Genomic DNA, 22,682 nt, shown 5'->3' with positions numbered 1-22,682 from the left:
GAACGATTGAATAACCATTTTATCACATTACCTACGTTTTATCCACAATTTCAAAGCTTTTTATATGTAATGGGTATTTATCAAATAAGACATATGCAGCGGCATTAAATGTTAATTGTTTATATATTGTTAACGCCACCCATCCCTGAAAAACACATTTATTCAAAAAGTACACATAATAATCATGAGATTAAAACACATTCCTTGAGGTTTATGTTATCAAATTTTGATTTTCATTAGATTTACATGTGGTGAGTATTGTATGCCTTAGATAAAAGACTCATGCAGGCTACGGAAATAAAGTTACATGTGCACCATTGCCGGTCCCAAATACACAAATCATGCGCAATACTGTCATCATTGTATGTATTTTCTTTCTGTTTATATTTACTCTTGGTGTCAAAAGTGATTAGTATTTGATATTGCTCCGAAAGCAGTATCGGTAGAAATTACCACTGCTTTCACAAATACCACTAAACTACGTCACTTTCGCGCGCTAAAAGAAATAAAAAAGAACCTGAGTATAAAAGTTAAAAAACTACTTTAGCGGTAATTATGGTTCCTGCGAAATGCAAATAGTGCTATTAAACCGGGTTTATGTTTAAACTTTTTGCTACTGAGCTTGTCTCTGTAGTTTTTCGCATAAATATTGATATTTACAGCAGTTTTGTGAGTGCCGTGTGGAATACTTGTGCGGAAGCTGTATAAAGTCGCCCCGCACTTATATATAATGTTGTCATAATTTCCAGTTTTACAGAGACTGAGAACGGTAGTCTTTAATTTACATATCTTAGCCATGTTGACCCAGTGCCATTAAACCGGGTTTATGTTTAAACATTTTGCTACTGAACTTGTGTCTGTAGTTTTTCGCATAAATATTGATATTTACAGCAGTTTTGTGAGTGCCGTGTGGAATACTTATGCGGAAGCTGTAAAAAGTCGCCCCGCACTTAAATATAATGTTGTCATAATTTCCAGTTTTAGTTTTTCGCATAAATATTTTCATGAATAAAATATATTGGCAAATAAAAATTTGAAATCAAAAGTTTTGTCCACGAGCGCATTTCTTCTCCTAAAAGAGTAATAACACTAAGTATTAAATTATCATGTCCATCTACAAAAAGAAGTAAGCAAATGGTAATAACTGTAAAAATGCAGCGAAAAATAGAGTACTATTCATATTCCTTTCGTTAGCTTTGAAATAAGAAATAGTATGTATGGCTGTCTGGAAATGTGAAAACAACCATCAGTTAAATATTTCGATTACACAATTCGGCTTTGAAATTATGCCGAATGTAGCCTAGGTATTAACATTATGTTTTATGAAGATAATGAGCATTCCTTATCTAACAGACTTCATTTAGAGAAAAACTGTTAAAAAAAGAGAAAAAAAAACGGAAATAACTACCGGAAAGCATTTACGCACTATGCCCTAGAAAAAAAAGAATGATAATTAACAAGGAACAATAGGTGAAAAGTATTCTGCAGCCTGAGTTATGGTCCATTTGCACTACATTCCTCTTAGATAAAATCTATATGTCTGTTTAGTTTAAATTCGATATCTGAAAGACTTTTCGAGTAATTAACCGGACAAAAATCAGTATGAAAATTAGCAAAAGGCAATACGTTAACAAATACTGCAGCCAGAGTTGTTTTTCCAGTGCAATGCATTTCTCACCAATAATGCAACTGAGTTATGACTCTAATGCACTGCATTTTTGCAGTTGTTTAGTGGAAAAGTGTGAAATTAAAAAGATAATTTAAGTATGACAACATTTAACAATGAAAATTGAAGATGCAGTCTTACTCCGAAATCAGATTTACCACAATTAATAATACTGTTTTAATATATTAAAAGATGAATAAATGTCGAAAACAAAATGGTTCTTATGAAGGATACCGAATAAAATTTGAAAGAAATGAGCATAAACACTGTATTTCTACCTTAGGAGACTATAGTAAACCACAGTAAATCTTTTAGCATTCACCAACCATTCAATATGTGTGCGCTTTCTGTTATTAAATACAAAGACTTAATGTTTCCTTGTATTACTATTGACAGTTATAATCTTGTTATCAGTAATTAATATTTTTCATAAATGCATTATTTAGTAAGTAGTTAAAAGGTTTATCAATCAAAATTGACGTTTGTAAAACATGTGTATGTATTCATTTTGATAGTCACTTTAACCAAGGGCAATAACTTAAACCAAACTGCAGCATGAGTCATGATTCCTGTGCGCTGCACTTTTACTGGATGTCATATATCTGTATGTAAAGTGTGAAGCGAGTGAAAAGTTATGGTTCTTGCACACTGCTCATTTCTTAAATGAAAATTTAAATTTTGAAAGACGAGTTATACACCGGACAAATATTTTGCTAATAGTATAATAAAAACAAAGGGCAATACGTCAAATCATACTGCAACCAGAAATATAGTTCATTCACACTGCACTTCTTCTGAATAAGATGTATCTGTTTATAATGGCTGAGGTCAATATCTGAAGTATATTGCGAGTTATGCTCTGGACAAAAAAGTATGAAAATAAGTATACGACAAAATTAAAAATCCTGCAGACAGCGTTATGGTAAATGTGCACTGCAGTTCACCTGTGAGATATATTCGTTTATGAAGTGTGAAGTAAATACCTTAAAAACCTTTCGAGTCATGCTCCGATCAAATTAAGTATGAAAACGAACAATGGCTATTAAATAAAAAAAATACTGCACCGAGTTTTATGGTTCGTGTGCATTGCACTTATTTTCATCAGTTATGTTTGTATGAAAAGCCTGAAGGACTTTTCGAGCTAGCTCCAGACAATAATAAAGTAAGGACAATAATTAAAAACACTGCTTACAGAGTTATTGTTCCTATGCACTTTTACTTACTGTGAACTAAAGTCGGGGCTCGCTATGTCGAACTTTGTTATCCCGATGTTCGGATTTTGTCAGCTAGACATGTTTTGTATTTTGGTATCTGTTTATAAAGTTTAAAATCAATACCTCAAATGTTTTTCAAGCTTTTCTCCAGACATCAGAAGTATATAAATAAACAAAGGGCATTTTAAGATTCTTGTACTTCTACTTCAATTTTCCTCAATGCGATACATTTGTATACGATATATATACATCAAAGATTTTTCAATTTAATCTCCGGGTGGAGAGAAGTAAAAAAAAATCGAAGTGCAATAACTAAAAATACCATAGATACATTAACGTTTCCCTTGAACAGCATTTCTCCCAAATAAAGTTAATATGTGATTGAATTCAATACCTAAAAATATATGGAGTAATGGAAAAGAGTAGACTTGTGCCAATGTTCCAGGACGGACGGACATACGGACGGACTGACGGAATAAGGTGATTTCTGTATAGCCCACACCAATACGTGTCTGGGGTATGATTAGTAATTGCTATCGTGATATGAAGCGGTACATATATTTTGTAATAAGATAATCCATTACGCTTCAATTCAAAGGAAAATGCAATGCTGCTTGAAAGTGTTTCCAATACGAGATAACGGTTACGTTACTTTTAATCCTTTTTGAGTGCAATGTCAAAACTCAATTACTTTCTTACCTCTGCATTCTGGAATAGCGGCAAGTTTTTCACCATCAATGTACCATGATCCTTTAGTACAAATTAGATTGAGAGACTCTCTGTGAGCGTACTTCTCAAGGTGAAAGTCGTATCCAGTTGGGCAAGTCAACACAACGTCTTCGTTGAAGTAAGACGTGTTTTTATTCATTTTAGTTTGCTCGGAAACTTCAAGCGTTGGACAATCTGTATAAAGAAAAGAATAATGTAATTAAAATCCATCCTAAAATGAATTTCCTCACAAACTTATACCAACCGACATATTTCATTGTTCAATAACCTTTGGGGTAAATGAAACCTGAACAATTAATACTCTCACACACTTTTTAGATGTTTATGATTATTGATGTATAATTTTTATATATTGTTTTTTGAAATGCATACGTTACTTTTCGTTCCGTTGAAATCTCGTGTTTCTATTTATGTTCCTTGGCACCAATATGAAATCTTAGTATTGGATTTGAAATTAAAAATACATGTGAAAATATAAAATTTATATTTTGCAAAACTAACAAGAGCATGCTGACGCCATTGCTCTTCTGTAATGTTTTGTCAAAGGATCCACAACTAGCACTTAATCCGGAGTTATGAGCCTTGCTACACATGTGCATATTGTCGATGGCAACATGTGTAAGATCTAAAATGCTGTTAATCAATAGTGGTCAAGTTTAAAGGACAGCCACACTTAGCCTTTCACAAAACCTCTTCCATTATCTTTGAAAAAGACAACAGATATTAAGATATAAATAGCCAGTGAAAATAAATACCTGCGCCAAAATCTATACTAAAACTCATGGAATTAAGAGCAACATCAGATTGGAAAGTGACTTTAAAGGTACCATCCGAACTATGGTAAATCATCGCAGGATAATTCTCCACTCCTGTCTCAATCCCTCCTGATCCTTCAATCTGTTTGTAGATGGTTCAAGTTATAATTTTCGATAATATAAAAAATATAATCAAAATATTCTAAAATTATTAAATAACTCATTCTTATTTTTCGTGCAAATCGTTGAAGCGGTCAAAAGGGTTAATCTTTAAAAGAACATTTTCTGTGTTTATTTTTTAACGTTTTAAATGTAAGTTTTATGATTTATTTGTGTGTTCAATACGAAAAAAAAGGATTTATCACCAAAGATATTCGCCTCAATGCTTTGATATTCTTTTATTATGAAACAAGGTCATTTATCGTTTTTGGCTTAGTACTAGTTGATGTGTCACCAACAATGTTTCAAAATTTCAATTGCATTACTACTTGATTACCATAAAAAAGTCCATGGACCTCGTTGCAAATGTAGCACGTGGATCTTCGTAGAGGTCGTTCATGAACTTTAACGCCAGTCCTCGACCAACTGCCTCTCCCCCTTTTAATGTCCACGTACACATTGCGCTGTTTGGAATAACTTCGTCAAACAGGTGTATTGTGCCATACTCATGCATTAGCGTAATGCCACCACAGCCTGTCGGTGTAAGAACATGTGTGATTTCTTCTATATCTTCTTTACCTAAATGTTATACTATAAACATTAAAATGTGTGATTATTTTCCAAAACGTTGAGCTTGATAAGTTGACAAGTATAAGTCATATCTAAATCCACAACATACATGAATGTTTGCTTTATAATTAGCATGTACCTATTGTTGATTTGCAACTGATTGCTTTATCGAAACATAATCTCTTTGTTGACTTAGATACCTACATTGTGTGTGCACTTGTAACAAATATGATGTGCTGCCATCGAGGGTTTTGCTTAGTAATTGTTCACTTATTTAATGTGTTACAATGCAACAAACATTTCTCTTTTCTTAAAATATATTTGAGATTTTGCTATGAAACATACCTCAATGGTGATTCACAACATACCTGATTTGTTGATTCACACTATACCCATTTTGTTCCATGCGACATATCCAATATGTTGCGTTACTAGTAGCTTTACAACATACATGGCGTGTAAATGTGTATATACTTGGTGTTGGTTTGCGACATACCTGATTTGTACATGAGTTGAAGATTTTCCGGAACAACATCCATTGTGATTAGCAGTTCGTTACGTCCGGTCACTCGGACATCACCCGGTTCTAGATATGTCATCCCGCCGCGTATTTTCCCTGATGTGGGTTTCGTCTTATCTATTGGCTCAACCTATTATGAACAGCGTATATAGGAAAATCCAGAAATCAGTGTTGTTTAGTCATACTTGTCCTCCCTGGTTATATCTCATTGCTCCAAATCGGAACTACATGCTTTTAAAAATATGTTCTAATGTTTCATCAGAGCTCAGTGTGCATATACCTATAGTGGCCTTGCAGATACGCTCCACCCTAAGCAACCCTAAATTTATGCATATGACAAGTAGTTTTCTCACTCAGCCAATTTGGTACTTAATCTTGATTTTAAAAAATGAAAATAAGATATCATGATTATCATTAAGATAAACAAGGTCCAAACATTACCACATGTACATATCACACAAATTATACATTAATAAGAAGAATGAACTTATCTTATTGCTGGAATAAGAGACTTAAGATGTTTCGTGGAATTGCGGCCTTAAATGAAATGACGCTAAACGACTCTCTCTATTGTTATTGCTAATTATAAGCTGGCTGTACATAAGATACACTCGGTTGAAAATTGTGAGTGTATTTGTAATGACTGATTTAAATTGGTAAAAGGATAATGACGGACGCTCAATCGTAACATTCTCCTGATTCTAGGGAAAATAACGAGGTAACTGGATACTCTGGATACTAGCTTACGTAGTATGTAATATAATCTCCTCCAGGAGCTGTAATTCTCCAACGCAGGTGTAGACCTTCTGGTTTATATTCCAATCCCTGGTAAGGGAAGATCAGTGGACTCAACACGACCGTGGCATCAAGGTCCTTGTACCCAAGAAATATGTTTGTATTATCTGGAAATCGTAAGGTAGAAAAGTTATGTTTATGTTAATTTTCCAAACGAACTATGTTTGAGATAAAGAAAGATAATAGATGTTGAGTTAATTCGCAAGATATGAATTAATTCGAAAACATATTGTTTGATAAATTTAAAGAAAAGAAAAGATTCCTGTATAAACATAATTAGAGTTATGATAACGGTTGTCTTTGTATTATGGCTGTAAATATTAGTTCATAAAACATTTCAAATGAATCCCATAGGCTAGATATGTGTGAACATTTTACATACCTATGGTATAACTCAATGTTTTTGTGTTGAAGTTTTGCTGAAGGTTGTTGGCGTACAGACGAACAGTCATGTAGTTGTTATCTGAATACAGATAAACGCCCGCACTTACAGTGCTAGTAAACTTCTTTATGAGCCGGGAAACAGCAAATGTAGAATTACCAGTCCATACTTCTAAAAACGCCACATTCGTTTCGAGAGTCATAGAGGGCACCTAAAAACAATGACAAGAAGCACAAATTACATATTTTAACATTTGAAATGCAAAAGTCGATATAATGAGTTTGATGTTATCGGTAAAATACGCACCTAGTTTCCTGTGACTAAAATAAGAATGGCGGCACCCATTGTGTTGCATAGTGTTTAGGTTTATTGTACATTTAAGGTTAGTTATCCATAACTAATAAAAAAAATTACTGGTAAAGTTTAACTTTAGAGTTACAAAATGTTAAGCTTGAATATTTTAAGCTTAGAGTTATAAAATGTTAAGCTTGAATATTTTAAGCTTAACTTGTGGCAGGGGACCAAAGTGTATATTGTTATCAATTGAATATACGTTTTGTTAAATTGAATGAACTTAGCCCCACACGTCTTTTAGTTATTTACCAATAAAATATATATATGTGTGCAGTATATCTGCAACTTGTTGTACGATTTGTCAATAACAACTTATGGTGTGTATGTTCAAAAACAAGTAATCAAATTAAGGTGAAACTAGAAATGTGTCCATAGGACACGGATGCCCCCACTTCGATTTTTTGTCACAGAAAATAAGCCATAATGATTATTCAGGATAATCTGAGGGCCCTAACTCCTAAATGATTAAAGTGATTTCCATGGCTATCGAACTTGATCAAGATATTATGGTCACAAACATGTGTTAAAAGTTTGGTGAGGATTGGACAAACAGTTTTCAAGAATTAGATCGGAAACAATCTTGGGGACGTATTTTTCAAGTCTTTTTTTGCAAATAAAGGGCCGTAACTCCTATATGACAAAAGCGATTTCCATGGCTATCGAACTTGATCAAGATATTATGGTCACAATCATGTATGTAAAGTTTGGTGAGGATTGGACACATACTTTTCAAGAATTAGATTGGAAACATATATTTTTGAAGTATTTTTGGCAAAAAAGGGCCGTAACTCCTAAATGACTAAAGCGATTTCCATGACTATCGAACTTGATCAAGATATTATGGTCACAAACATGTGTTTAAAGTTTGGTGAGGATTGGACAAACGGTTTTCAAGAATTAGATCGGAAACAATCTTCGGGAATTTTTGGCAAAAAAGGGCCGTAACTCCTAAATGACTAAAGCGATTTCCATGACTATCGAACTTGATCAAGATATTATGGTCACAAACATGTGTTTAAAGTTTGGTGAGGATTGGACAAACGGTTTTCAAGAATTAGATCGGAAACAATCTTCGGGACGTACGTACGTACGTACGTACGTACGGACAAGGGCAACCCTATATGCCGCCACTTTGTGGGGGCATAAAAATGAAACATACTATTCATATTTTTTCCCGAATTAGGAGGTTTAGGCACCTTTATATTTGGTTCACATTATACAAGGATTTATTGATTGTTTTCTTTTCATGGTTATAATAGCTCATCAATTATGTTTCACTTACGTAAAGTTTAATTCGTAGTCCAATGGGAGCTTTCATTGTCCAAATTCTTTGCTGACCAGAAAACAGTGTGCGAGTAGAAAAATTTCCAATGGTTTCCACGTCTATATAGTTCATATCATTAGCTGTAACGTAGATGGGATAATCCTTATCAAATCTCTTTCAACAGTTTATCGTAAGGCAGATATTTATTATCTTCTTTGTTCAATGATAAAGGAGCAAGTTCAGCAAAGTTGATCATTTCGCAAGTGTAAGAAAAATTACAGAAAGACAATTGTTATATCCCATTTAAACACGAGCGTACCAAAAAATTGAACAATTGGTATTATATGGGTATATATAGAGGATAATTGTTTGTTTCAGTGTAAGATCGTAATGCTTTTCACCGAGTGAGCAACCCAATTTTTATTTCAGAAATGGTATAGACACGTGTGAAATATGAACGTTTGGTGTTCACAGACGTAAATGAAGGAGAAATTTACAAGAGACAGTCACATAATACAAGGCTTTGTTAACTTACGACAATCCAATTCATCACTAGTGTCCAAGCAGTGAAGTTTCCCGTCACACTTTCTCACCTCACGAACACACTTCGTAGCCGTGTCGCAGGACATGTAACCTGAGGGTTTAACATATGCCTTTATCAATAAGATCAACGGTTTATTGAAAACATGACGGTTTAATATAATAACAGTGCCATTGATTCAGTTAATATTCTTAAACTTGTTAACAAATAGTGAAGATATATGACGTAAACGTAGATTATCCTATCGAAACTGTATAAGTGACCCGTGATACATGAAATATATAGGAACAGTGTTATAGGATACTTTTTTTAAAAATGATAACAAACACTTATTCCAATTACCTTTGAGACAGGCCCTTCTTTTACAGAAGAAAAGATGCAACTCGTCGCAGGCCCTAACCATAAGCCCCTTCATATAGTCGACCAGAATACAGTCAACGCCGTGCATGTTTGGGGCGGGCTCGTTGTTAGCCCAACGTGGAATCCGATCGCTCGGAGTGTCGAAACCAGTAACGTTACGACCAATGTGGGTTCCATTCGTCTCGAAGCCTAAACGCATAATGCAAAAAGTATCAGTAACATTGGCCTCTTTATTTTAAAGCTGCACTCTCACAGATGGAACGCTTTGACAACTTTTTTTATTTTTTGTCTTGGAAGGAGCCAATTTTTTGCGAAAATCCTATATATAAGATTGGTGACAAAAAATAAGATCGCAGGTTTTAATACTTAAGTTCAAAAATTGATGTTTTATGTATTTTTCCTAAACCGTTAGGAACGGTTTAAGGCATAAAACATCAATTTTCGAACGGAAATATGAAAATCTACGATCGGATTTTTTGTCAGCAATCTTATATCATTGGTTTGCAGATATTTACGCAAAAAAATCTCTTTCCAAAACAAAAATATAAAAAAAAAATTGTAAAAATGGTATATATGTGAGAGTGCAGCTTTAACAGAATTTTCCGTGTTTGTTTTATAATAAAGGTAAAGAAAATAAAGCGAAGTATAGACTCGCACTACAAAGTAGGTAATAAGTGATATTGTATAGTCGTAAAAGTTAATCTGGCGTAAGCATTTCCATGGGTAAGCACAAGACAAGAATCATGTTGTGAAATCTTCCTTGAATATCGGCAACAGTGGAGAGAGATAACACATCTTTACTACACATTCTTACTTACCCATCCATATGTTCATTCCTGGCGCGTTGTGGGCTATGACCTCGTCATATTCAATCTCATTCGCCAAGTACAGCAGATGAGCACCCTCCCTAAAAAGCATGTACCAGCATTTGATTGGACTTCTTTCTATAACTATGAAAATAGTGTAAAAAGACTTTCCACTGTTATATTTACAAGATCCGTGATCTGAATTTCGGAACACTTCTTGAGGCCCAATGAAATATCTTAGTGTATAAAATATTGAAACATTGTAAAGGCCTGGTGAATTTTGAAATAATAAGAAATGTATTGAAGCGTTCAGTTATTTAAATACCTATTTCATTCATATTAAAAAAATCTTATGAACGTTTTTGTTCTTCTTTACTTATATGTTTAGCTATTTCATGACGTCATACGTACAGGTTACACGTCGTGGACGCCTCTTTGAACGTCATCTCAACATCCACTTTCTTATAACAGTTGGCTTTGTGAATTATCCAGCCTGGAAATAAAGAAAATAAATTAGCGAATTTGCAAAGTATAATATTCATTTAGATTTTTGGGTATAAATGCATTATTTAATACAAGGTGTTAAAAATAAATGCTCTGTACGAAGAAACAGACCTGAATCGTAACACATCAATGCATTTTATTGTAAAGAGTTCTAGATAAGGTATTATTTTTAAGCATTACACATCATTTCATTATATTATAAGGCGTAAAACATGTACATGAATACATGCACTGTAATGTACAAATCGTTACCTTTAAATTCAATGTATTGTACAACGCGTTTAACATCTTTTTATCGCTTTTGAATTCGCGCTGTACTCTAAAAAGGCCCACTCATTTAAGAAAAATTGAATTGCCCAACGAGGAACACATAAATCCACTGAACTATACAAAGTTTTCACTAAAATACCCCCTCTTAAAAGCACAGGCCTCTATGCATAAAGGCATTTTATGCACATTAAATTACTGTCTTATACAAGGTATTTTGGGGAAGGAATCAACTTACTTCAAAGGGGTTCTCACTTGGGTCACCACGGATCGCAACCAATGTAAACAAACAAGTTAGTGACAATAATATCTAAATAACTTTGTTGACAGAAAAGATATGAAAGTATGTCTAAGCCTATAAAAGACTATGCTATGTTCTGCTTCATTCACGTGTGAAATATTCAAGATTTGCTTGTATGTCACGTGATTCCTCACCCTGGTATCGCATTATTGCATGAACAGAATCTGGCTTGTACAAATAGATTTACTGCACTGTACTATCGGCATTATACGTATATAATGGAAATGTTTTGTACAAATCTTAACACATTGATGTTAAAGGTGGTATATTTAAAATTACTGTTAAAAGAGTTGAATATAAATAAACTGTATTGTACTCACCAAGAGGGCATTCGAATTCAAGCTCGCCCAATTTTTCAAAGATACTATCATCTGCATGAACTGAAATCTGTTAAAAGGGAAATAACTAAAACGGTACATTACAGTGTTTTGTTTTCAGATATAACAAAAGGAAACGTTTTATCTGTATTTATATTTAACAATCTTTTTTTCGCATTTCTTATCACGTTATGAAAATAGCCGTATATATTGCAATGATTTCTATAAAAAGCTTGTTTGACCCCTTATAACATAATATAAAAGTAAAACAACGTTTATGTCGTACTGTCCCCTTCCGACGATTTTTACATATATAAATATCAAACTTCATATTGTAAACTTGTAGAACATTTTCTAAATTTTCCGGGCAGAATAATACGATTATTTCGCGCCTATTCATGCAAATGTATTAAGCAGCTCTACTAGTCGCACTAAATTGCGAATAATTTAGCTGACGGTGTATGATATCTAAGAAATTTTGCACGAAATTATTGTGAAGCGCTGATGACCTACATTTAGACGGATATTCCGTATATAGAGAGGATATTATAATAGGACGAGTTCGGTGGGTACATACGTATCCGTCGAGACCGCAAGACGAAACGGATACATGTTGTTGTTTTTTCACCGAACGAGACGTGATGCAGGCCACCAGAAAAAGCGTTTTATCGTAATATTCCATTTATTATATAGCTGTCTAGCTAAATATTCCTTTTTACTTTTCGGTTTCAATTTGATTTTAATTTACCGCCATCTGTTAAATGTCAAAAGATGGAACGGCTTGCGCATATGAAAATGTTATGTACTTTTGTACATAGAAGCCAAGGGAGGCTACTGCGAAACGAAGTCAGAAGTTACAGAATTCACTTTATTGAGCAAACTAAGAAAATAGTTCATATCTTAACAAAATTAACAAATTGCAATTACAAAATGAAAAATATATAAAATTTTAAAACACAAAAAGGGGACTTATTTTACGAGTATACACTAATCGATTTCCTGAAGACGAAACGCGGCCATTTATAACAAAGTGAATATTCGTGGGATTCGTTTTACCATCATTATATGCCAGTCAATCGTTATTTCTATCGATGACGCTATTTCACCTTCTTTTTTGTATTGGCGGACTGCTCATTCTTATGATAATGCTCAATTGTATGAACTTCAAAATGGCAAACAACTAGTTGTCTAGATACATCGGAAGTGTTCTCTGCTTCGTGCTTATCCTCATGTTTCTTTGAAGAACAATATTCACATGCTTCTGTGGCGTGAGTAAAGTTAGATGATTTGAAATATTTAATAGTTGAAAGGTTTTACCATGGTTTTTGTCACGTTATTTTTAGCAACGCGAAAGTAGTTCCGAGACTACACACGGTACTCGCATGATACGGAATCAGAAAACGACAGTATGGCGATACGAATTTTTAAATACGGCGTGTTGTATTTTCACTGTTTGATATGGAAAAGGATATTGATAGGCATATAATAAAAAGCACATTATTCTGTGCTAGTTTTTGTTATTGAAGAATATGATGTACAAGCACAGCGATTTTTTTTCGTCGTCCTTGTGTCATGAAAGCGCTGTACGGCTGTAGTAGCGACAAGCATGCTTTTACTTTTTTACAATTCTATTCGCAAGCAATAAAAATCGAATCCAAAAACTCTTTCGAATAGCCTAAAACTAAAACCGATAAATGCCTGCCATTACCTAGCACTATGTTATGTAAATTGACAATTTTGATACAATTACCTAGTTTCAGAACAGTAACTGATAACTATTTACTTCCATCTCGCGAGTTTAATTCAAGTAAAGGTTAAACAAAACAGACTTTGCATTACGTTTTGACTATTTGAAGTTTATTAAGGATTGAAATTCATTTCGGCGGCATTGATGCGGTCTTCAATGTCCATCTTAAAAGTTTTCTGCACACTTATTGTAATACAGCCTATTTCTCAAAATCATGAAGAAAGGTTTCATTTTTACATACGAAGGGGAACTACGCGTCACAGTACCAATGAATGGAACAGGGAAGTACCGCCCCTTTTTGACCGTTTTATACAAATGCAATTTTATCATTACACAGAAAATAGTTCTGTTGTCTGTTTCGTATTTTTATCTTTATTTAATCTTTAAAACAATAAAAAGGAAAACTGTTTCATATCTTTCATTTAATGACAGCTCATGTCCATTTTTTTAAACTTTGACATACTTAAGCTTTTACTTAAACTCGACAAGCCATTGGGAACAAGGGAACAAAATATATTTTTAACAAAAATGATATTTCACAAGTTTAATCCATTCAGGGAAGTAGATCATTTATTGTATTTTGATATCATGCGTTACCTAATTAATTTTCAAGACAGTTCAACTGTTATTCTTTCCACTCCAGTTGTATTCCTGTTACCTTCAAGCTTCCCAACGATGAGTAAACGTACACTTAAATTAAATATAGTTTTTAAGCCAAGCCGAGTCGGACAAAACAATCAACACTGTGGTGCCAAATCGTGTTTCCATCATTTCCATTCATTTGCTTGAAAAATTCACAAGTACATCCGAATTTGTTCAGAACGAATCACTGACACTCTTTTCTTTTCATGTCTTGAATTTCACAATTCAGTTTAAATACAGTGAATTCCTATTTAGTAGATCAATTTTCTGTTCTAAAATAAACAAATACGTTGCATTCTTTATATCGAAATATATGGACAGTGTACAAAACGTAAGGAAATACAACGAAATTAGCCGCTTTTGTTGCATTGTTTTCGAGATTAACGCTGAATAAAGCGCCGCCCGATAAGTCCACTGGTTATAGCACACCAGCAGACTAAATCCTAAACTGTGTTTGCCTCCCTTTCAAATTTCAAAAATTAAACTGTTTGAACGAATCAATAAATCATGATTACGTAGTTAATACTGCACACCGTGAAATTCGATTTAAAAGCGAAAATTGAATTTACGTGTGAACGTTCCACAGGCCCTGACCGCAAAATTGATAATCGAGTCATGAAAATAATCGCGGAAACCCAATACAAATGTGCTAAGTAGTACTGTGCTAAATATAATGAAAATCATTTAGTTCAAGTGTTCCGAAAGCCATCACGATGACTAATTTAATTGCTAAGTACATGTATTTCATTGTTAATGACATTAAATAGCAATGCGAAATGGTAATATAATGGACAGAACCATAATTTGCGACACAAATCAGTTCAGTAATATTATTTAAAAGGCTTAGTTTACAATTTTTGTTTCTGGTTGCATGAGACCATGATCTAATACACCTTATAGATCCGTGATGGATCGGACCAAGACTAAAAATTTATACCCATTTTAAACTAAATTGTATCCTAAATTGTTTTGCCTTCAGTCAGACTTCAAAACTATGTTTGATTATTTCACAAATGTTTTTTTTTTTTTAAATTCTTTGCCGAAGTTTGCGCTTTTTGCCTTCGCTTAATTGTCAACATGTGTATATATTGTTTTCACTTGTTAGTGAAGCTTGCCTCTATGTGGCATCGACACAACAGTGTTTTCAATAGGACCATGTTTTATAGAGGCATAGTGCTTGGTACAGTTTATCATACCGTGAAACTTGTCAAAGACAACCTCACTTGATTGAAAAAAAAAATTGGTATAGACAGCTTACAGCAGTTTGGGTTACTATTGAAAACAAAGTGGAGATACCAAATAACATTGTCGGTCTAAGGAGAATGAAGTTAATTGCTTGCAGTTACGTTTGTTGTTCGAAAGGAGGAAATGAACCAAAGATTTTCCATGTAATCTTATATTTTTAACATTTAAAATATATATATATTTGGTAAAAGCTATTTTTAAAGTTCGTTATGCTTTCTACTGGCCACCAAGTTCGTTCCAACTTTTTAATCATTTTACCATTTACTCTTGACAATCACCACATCAGCAGCTTCAGTGCATTGACTATTAGATTTGTAGAAGCGTAATTTGACACTTCTGCCTGGTAGGAATTGTATGTTTGATAATGTGCAGTATTTCGCATTTAATAGATTTTAAATAACGCGTTGTCACATTGGTACAAAGTTCTCTTCCCTTCAATACAGAATTTGTTGAAACAAAGTTTGTCTAAAACATTCCTCAGAAACTACTAACAGGAATTAAATTAAACTTCGACCATTAATAAACGACAGCGTGAGATTGTGCACAGCGCCGGAACTGTGACTCTGGGGTTCATATTTTGAAAGTAAGTTTTGCATATAGATTCTTTTTTGTCGAGAGCAGAACTCGTAACGTATTGATTGCAAATTTGAACATAAATAGATGGCAGTGTAAGGATGTGCACCTTTTAATAATATTAACCTATAAACTCTGGAAAACTTTGCTACGAAGCTACCTCCCGTTGTTTAATTTTAGTAACATACACTTTGTCCAGACCTTCACTGAAACGCTGAACAGTTCATAGATTGCATCGTCAAATTGTGAATTGATTAAGAATCATAGCTATTGGGCTCCTTGCTGTAGTTTCCACCAATTTACATTTTATGTTATAATTTAAAATGCTCCCGCTTAAATGTCTACATGACCTTCAGTGTACTTTCGTATATATTAGTTTCATCCAGTAGAAGTTCATCATAGCTTAAAAGGGAGGCAAGTATAGTTAGTTTACGAGTACGCGTACACGTTTTCCAACTTATGAGCGCTGCGTCATCATGTGAACTGTGATGACGGTATCACAGACATGATGAACATCCCCAGACGCCGCTTCTTTTTTGTATACCTACAGTGAAAATACAGCACGCCTTATTTTGAAAAAAGCATCACCAGTACTAAGCATTCTAGTACAGGGTGTAGTCTAGGAACTTTTTTCGCGTCGCAAGTAGTATGTACATATGCACGGCTGCGAAACAGTGGCTCCAGCTCTTTTGGGAGCTGTGTTTAAAAAAGAGCCAATGCCACTTCCGAGCTAGAGTAAAAGAACGGATATCATCATAAAACGTAAGTATAACTCGTTATTTTATCTAATTTCACAATTATGAGGGCTTATTTGAGAAATCGGGGAATGCATTGCCATATAAATATGTTTAATCTTCACACGATGAATACCGTGTAAAAACCTCAAAAAATAATATAAATGTACGTATTGGATGGTTTTAAAACACGTTAAGAACAAAATATTTATAAGAAGAAAGTGTGCATACTAAATACTCACGAGAAAAAGAGCAAGAGTTACGATCGTAGTCCTCATATTTTCGAACCTTTTTAAAGTATGCATCTTTTTACTACCTGATCAGTTTAACATTTTTCTCTATAAATATTTAGGTAACTTGATAAAATGACACCCATTGTGAATACACCACTAAAGTTTATATTCCCTTTTAAGCATATCATATGTCTCCAAATTATTAGACTGTTACTCCGTTTATATCTCGAGGTATAATAAAGCCTTGGGACAAAATGGCCCATACGAATTACTATCTGAGGTCTTTACAGTATTTCTAATGTTATTTTACATGTATTTTTGTGACAAATTGTTATGTTTTTTGTTACGTTTGTAGTGAAGACACACGATGTATCATACACGATTAATTCTTAAGGGCCTTCCACAATACACAGGGGGTGGGTAAATCCAAAAATTAAAATGATAACGTTGTTTCCTTTCAGGAACAATTAATATTTTAAGGAATATACATCATTTGCAACGTGTTTCGGGGTAATAGGGAGTTGAGCAAATTTTGCGAAAGAATATTTCATCAGTTTGGATCAAATAGCATTTGCATATTTTTTCGGAAAAGTCTATTTTTGTGTCAAAATTCTCCAGTCAACTCAATGTTGTTGTTTTTCAAATAGAAATGTAAAAAATTTCTCAAAAATTTTGAATTCAGACAATAATTTTGAGTTTAAAACTAATTTAAAACGCCGAACCACTATGACTAGTTTTTACAAAGAGCTAGTTTAATTCACTTTGTAGAGTACCATAAGCCAATAATGTTCATTGTACCAGAAAAAAGTTGTCTCAAACATAATGTTATCATTATTTTAAGTCTAGAGATGTTGGGAAACTTATAAGATCCGATGCCTAAAGAAACTAAGAATTAGAGCAACGCGCATATACCTTTCGAGTCAACCATGGGCGATTCTCTTTTACGCTTCTATAAAGGATAATTCGTGTAGTATCAAAATTCAGGTGCTAAATACGGAGACCTAAAACAGGCAGATGAGCAAAACATGACGCTGTGTAGCAAAATGTTCCTTGAAAGCCCTTGAACACTTCATGTAAACAAAACACAAAACATTATAAAGACGCAACAAAAACAATTATTTCTTTCCGGCTTCTTGGCTTACCCTATTTCTTCGCATCCGACCTTAGATTGCTTTATTGGCAGCGGAAAATCTGACCGTTATTATTTTCTTCGTTTTCGGACCAAATTTTGCAAAGCTTCGGGGTTTTTACACGTAAAAGACGCGTATATGTACCCAGACAAAATGGTGACGGTTATCAGTTTGAAATGATATTCAGACACAATTCATTTAAAAAAGACTTACATATGTCGTATATTTTGGCAATGAAATCGGAAGCAAATGATAATTTAGTTTTGGTCCAATATACAAATACTTTGATAGGTTATATTTTGGATGAATGTAAAATACTGTTTTTAAAATAATAAAGTAATGTATATTAATTACTCACCAGTGACAGAGTAATAAGTACAACAGAGGTCCACATATTCTTGTACTTTCAAATCGATGCATTTAAAAACTTCCTAGTCATATAAACACAAATATTCACGTCCTGATCTCGCGTTGCATATAAGAAAGGAGTATGGAGTTAGACCGTATAAAATATGCAATAATAAATTTTTGAGGATCATATTTCTTTTTGCCATTCCCAATTTATAATTATTGTTATACGCAACTATGTCAGATTTTTTGAGTATCGAAACATTGATATATTTGCGCCAACATTTAGCTCATTTAGTTTACCATTTCAACACAAAATAGGTTTAAATTCATCTACAAAACATCTTATTGTCACATATTATAAATGCAACCCGAGCGTAAAAGAAGAGGGGGAAAGAGAAGGGGAAGAAAGAGAGGAGAGAAAGGGGGGTAAGAAAAAGGGGAAAAGTGAAAGAGGGGGAAAGAGAAGGGGAAGAAAGAGAGGAGATAAAGAGGAGGGGAAAAAGAGAAGGGGAAGAAAGAGAGGAGTGAAAGAGGAGGGAAGAAAGATGGGAAAAGAGTAGGGGAAGAAAGATAGGATAGGAGAGGAAAGAAAGAGGGGGAAAGAGAAGGGGAAGAAAGAGAGGAGAGAAAGAGGGAAAAGAGAAGGTGAAGAAAGAGAGGAGAGAAAGAGGATGGAAGAAAGAGGGGAAAAGAGAATGGGAAGAAAGAGAGGAGAGAAAAAGGAGGGGAGAAAAGGGGGAAAAGAGAAGGGAAAGAAAGAGAGGAGAGACAGAGGGGGAGAAGATGGGAAAAAAGAAAGAAGGGGAAAAGAGAAGGGGAAGAAAGAGGAGGGAAGAAAGAGGGCAGATAAGATGCGGAAGCTGAGAGGTTGAAAGCACATAAGAAAGTTTTTGAGATTTAAGAAAAAAGGGGAGAAAGAGGGGGAAGAAAAAGAGGTTTAGAGAAGGGGGAGAAATAGAGGAGAGAAAGAGGATGGGAGATAAGATGCGGAAGTTGAAAGGTTGAAATCACATAAGAAAGTTTTTGAGATTAAAGAAGAAAAGAGGGGAGGGTGTGTAAAGAGGCAAAGAAAGTAATCAAGATTTGACAGATCTCGAAACATATGCGACCACATACACATGTACGATGGTGGCTCAAAGAGCCAGAAGGAAAGACAGAAGAGAGGAGACAGATCTCGTACCATGCACGACCACACGTACGAGCGGTGGCTCTGAGAGCTGAGAACCAGCACCGCTAGTTCCCGTACAAACAAGATTTGAAACCCTGGGATTTTATTATAATACAAAACTTGAAGGTTTAAATGGCAGATTTATATTACATTTCCGTGGAAATGTTATTTGTATAAATTCTTGCAGTGGTATGAAAAAAGCTACTATGTTATAATATCATATTTTAAGAGCTTTATACTAAAATGACAATTCTTCAAAAATGAGTTAATTGCCTTATTTAAGCTATTTAGTATTATTTTTATGCCTTCCGTTTATTGCTTATTCAGTCTATTTATATTATTATTAAATAATCTAAAAATAAGTGTATTATTATAATAACAATGCCATACAGTAACGCCTTTGGCCATCACAATAAAAGGTGCGAAAATATGGCCATGAATGAAAATATTACTGTACGTTGTATACTGACAGAAAATGGTAGATTAACTCTTGAAATATGAAGAGTTCTGAAATATTGCCGTATACAGTGCGACATGGAGGCACCAAGCCGCCGCATACAGTATGCGGCACACATATCACTGCATTTAGGTCGCGTAACGGTGTCCCACATATAAAGCACCATTTGAAATTCTTAAACACCGTATGAAGTTGTTCGTTTATTTATTATTGACTGTTTTGGGCAAATAGTTGGTACAGTTTTGGGCAAATAATTGATACAAACATGAAGGAAATGAAAATGAAATATAGTGGCCGAGAAACTAAACAATAATTTTGCTTAGCCTAATGCAGAAAATGCATCATTACAGGAAAAGGGAAATGATATTTGTATAGAAATGTCCTAAGTTTATTATAATTCGAAATTTGAAGCCAAAATTGCAGGCATGATTACATAAATTACATAAATTAGTTGTGTAAAACTCCGGCCATTCCTGTATACAATCCTACCATGCGAAAGGTTACCAGGCTCGCTGAGCCTGAATTTCGTGATTATCTAGCTGTGCAAGACTTCGGTGGCAACCCTGGAGAAACACGGCTTCCTCGTTATCGCAGGTGAATCATGGCTACCTCATAATCGTAGGAGAATCACGGCTTCTGCGTTATCGTAGGTGAATCACGGCTTCCTCGTTATCGTAGGTGAATCATGGCTACCTCATAATCGTAGGTGAATCATGGCTTTTGCGTTATCGTAGGTGAATCACGGCTTCCTCGGCTTTCTCGTTATTGTAAATGAATCACAACATGTGAAGCACATCTACCGCGCTATCTTAGGTGATTCACGGCTTCCGCGTTATCGTAGGTGAAACACGGCTTCCTCATTATAAAAGGTGAATCATGGCTTCCTCGCTATCATAGGTGAATCACGGCTTCGTCGTTATCTTAGGTGAATCACGGCTTCTTCGTTACCATTGGTGAATCACGGCTTCCACGTTATTGAGATGAAGCGCGACTTACGCGTTATTAAGGGCGAGTTACGGCTTCGGCCTCGCTAAAGATGGACCCTTCTTCCGCTTGTTATAGAACACATACATGTACAATGAAAAACAATCGACGCCTTTTCATCGTTATTAAAATGTGCCATAGATTTACTAAATTTGGGACGAGCCTGGGTTCTTAAAATAACCAGAATGAACCAGTAAACATTTTCTTTAATGTGCTGATCTATCGCCGGAAAACAATAACAATACCTTTGATTCACCATATCACTGTATCAGATGAGAATTACACGAAAGAAAATGATATAAAATCGTTGTTTTGAGGAATAAAGTGCATTGAGCGAGTCGGTAAGCCTATTAAAAACGTGCTTTGTTTTCAGGATATATTTTAATACGCCCATGCTTTTCATCTTAGACAAGCCTCTTCGTAAATAATTAGCAATAATTTATTGCTCTTTATTCGGTGCACAAGTTCATTTCTAAAAAAATATCGTTTTAACATAACAATGGTTATACTTACCGAATCGAGGACGTTTTTCACCCCAAACAACAAACCAGGAAACCTGGACGCACCTGACATTTCTATACCCTTGTAATTACAAACGATACCCAAAAAGGTTTCAAAAACAGAATGCATTCCCGGATTCCCGAAATTTGCAGGTAAGACCGGACCCTATACACCATAGAGACAGGTAATTTAAGAGGATTTTATTAAATATATAAACAATTTGTAATTTTGGGAGGGTTTGTAAGTTTTTAAGCAAAATTGTTAACATTCATCGCATTCGTGTCAGAGAGTGACCTCCCTTGTTAAAATGAACTCGACGAGAATTTACCTGAAAGAAAAGTTGACATTTACTCGACTTTTACCACAAAACCAAACAAGAGGCCCAAAAGGGCCTATGCTCTACTGGCATGGCTTTTGTGGTCATATCAACCCAGAGCATGTATGTATGGGTAAAAGGCAACAGACATATAGTTTATGTTTTGTGTTTGGGTTACCTGAAAACGTAGCACGTTCAACATCTGAGCCCAGAAAGTATTGTATGCCGATTAGTTGCATGAACTATTTTAATATGTGCCAAGTAAAAGTCATCTGACAAAAAAAATGCTTTTAAAACTGTACTCATAGTAAAAATTTCTGTAGTTCTAAAAGTTAAAAAAGTTGGTCAAAAGGTCAATTTGAGTCAAGGACATCCTAAAACAACATTGATAAATTTGAACAAACATTCACAATCAATTGTGCTGAGATGGATGCACAAACACACAAAAAGATTTTCAAACCTTTCCAGATTTATGTTTACCAAACCTGTGAACCGTGGGTGTGGCCAGTAATGACACCAGGAGCATAACTTAAACATGCACAACCAATTTTGTTAAGATGAATGCGCAAACTACAGCACTTAAAGCTAAAATATGGCCTTTGGGCTTTCAACAAGAACAAGGCAGAGTAATTCACAAAATCAACTGCAGAAGCAAAAAGCAAATTGTCTCTCAAAATCCTAGACTTGCAAATTGTCTCCCTTAACTCTAGACTTGAATTTACATGTACATGTAAACTTGGCTAAAAATAGAATTCGCTCATGCAGACATGGCTAAAAATAGAAAGCATTTCTTTAAAACTTTCATGGGCCATAATCTGAAGACTGTATCGTGTTCACAAGCAATTGTTTACAGACGCACGGATGCACATACTACGTACACATTACCATCGCATAAGCCTTTGGCCAGTAGAGCTAAAAATACGTAGTCACCGGAAGTAATATTAGCGACATCGATTGTGGACAACCACTATCGATTGTTGCCGACATAACATTGTCAGCGACGATATATCGATTGTACTCGATAATCGTTTTATCACTAGCAGATAGAAACCAAGGAAACCGGCTCGAGAGTGGTTTTTAAGCTATCAGCTTTCGCC

At 34.6% G+C, this 22,682-nt stretch overlaps 1 protein-coding gene across 4 annotated transcripts in view; it reads right to left on the bottom strand.

Annotated features, from left to right (window-relative positions):
- The window catches only part of LOC128225235 (uncharacterized), a 48,226-nt gene extending 29,949 nt beyond the window's left edge, over positions 1 to 18,277 (bottom strand). For 3 of the 4 annotated variants that reach the window (XR_008259624.1, XR_008259625.1, XM_052935329.1), the window contains exons 1-13: positions 18,167 to 18,277; positions 11,508 to 11,574; positions 10,527 to 10,608; positions 10,128 to 10,216; positions 9,292 to 9,498; positions 8,944 to 9,042; positions 8,427 to 8,548; positions 6,791 to 7,001; positions 6,361 to 6,515; positions 5,590 to 5,743; positions 4,861 to 5,057; positions 4,365 to 4,506; positions 3,580 to 3,783 (exon numbers count right to left, since the gene is read on the bottom strand). Coding sequence is in view for 2 of the 4 variants with exons in the window: in XM_052935329.1 (XP_052791289.1) it covers positions 3,580 to 3,783; positions 4,365 to 4,506; positions 4,861 to 5,057; positions 5,590 to 5,743; positions 6,361 to 6,515; positions 6,791 to 7,001; positions 8,427 to 8,548; positions 8,944 to 9,042; positions 9,292 to 9,498; positions 10,128 to 10,216; positions 10,527 to 10,608; positions 11,508 to 11,574; positions 18,167 to 18,202 (1,765 nt within the window). In the remaining 2 variants the exon portion in view is untranslated. Of the gene's footprint in view, positions 1 to 3,579; positions 3,784 to 4,364; positions 4,507 to 4,860; positions 5,058 to 5,589; positions 5,744 to 6,360; positions 6,516 to 6,790; positions 7,002 to 8,426; positions 8,549 to 8,943; positions 9,043 to 9,291; positions 9,499 to 10,127; positions 10,217 to 10,526; positions 10,609 to 11,124; positions 11,453 to 11,507; positions 11,575 to 18,166 lie in introns of those variants that run through there. The other variant, XM_052935330.1, reaches the window with a different exon arrangement.
- Positions 18,278 to 22,682: the final 4,405 nt, after the last annotated feature.

The sequence above is a fragment of the Mya arenaria genome, chromosome 2, assembly GCF_026914265.1.
Source record: "Mya arenaria isolate MELC-2E11 chromosome 2, ASM2691426v1".
In the NCBI taxonomy this organism is placed as follows: domain Eukaryota; kingdom Metazoa; phylum Mollusca; class Bivalvia; order Myida; family Myidae; genus Mya; species Mya arenaria.
The sequence above is the reverse complement of the archived record's forward strand: the minus strand, read 5'-3'. Positions and strand labels throughout refer to the sequence as shown.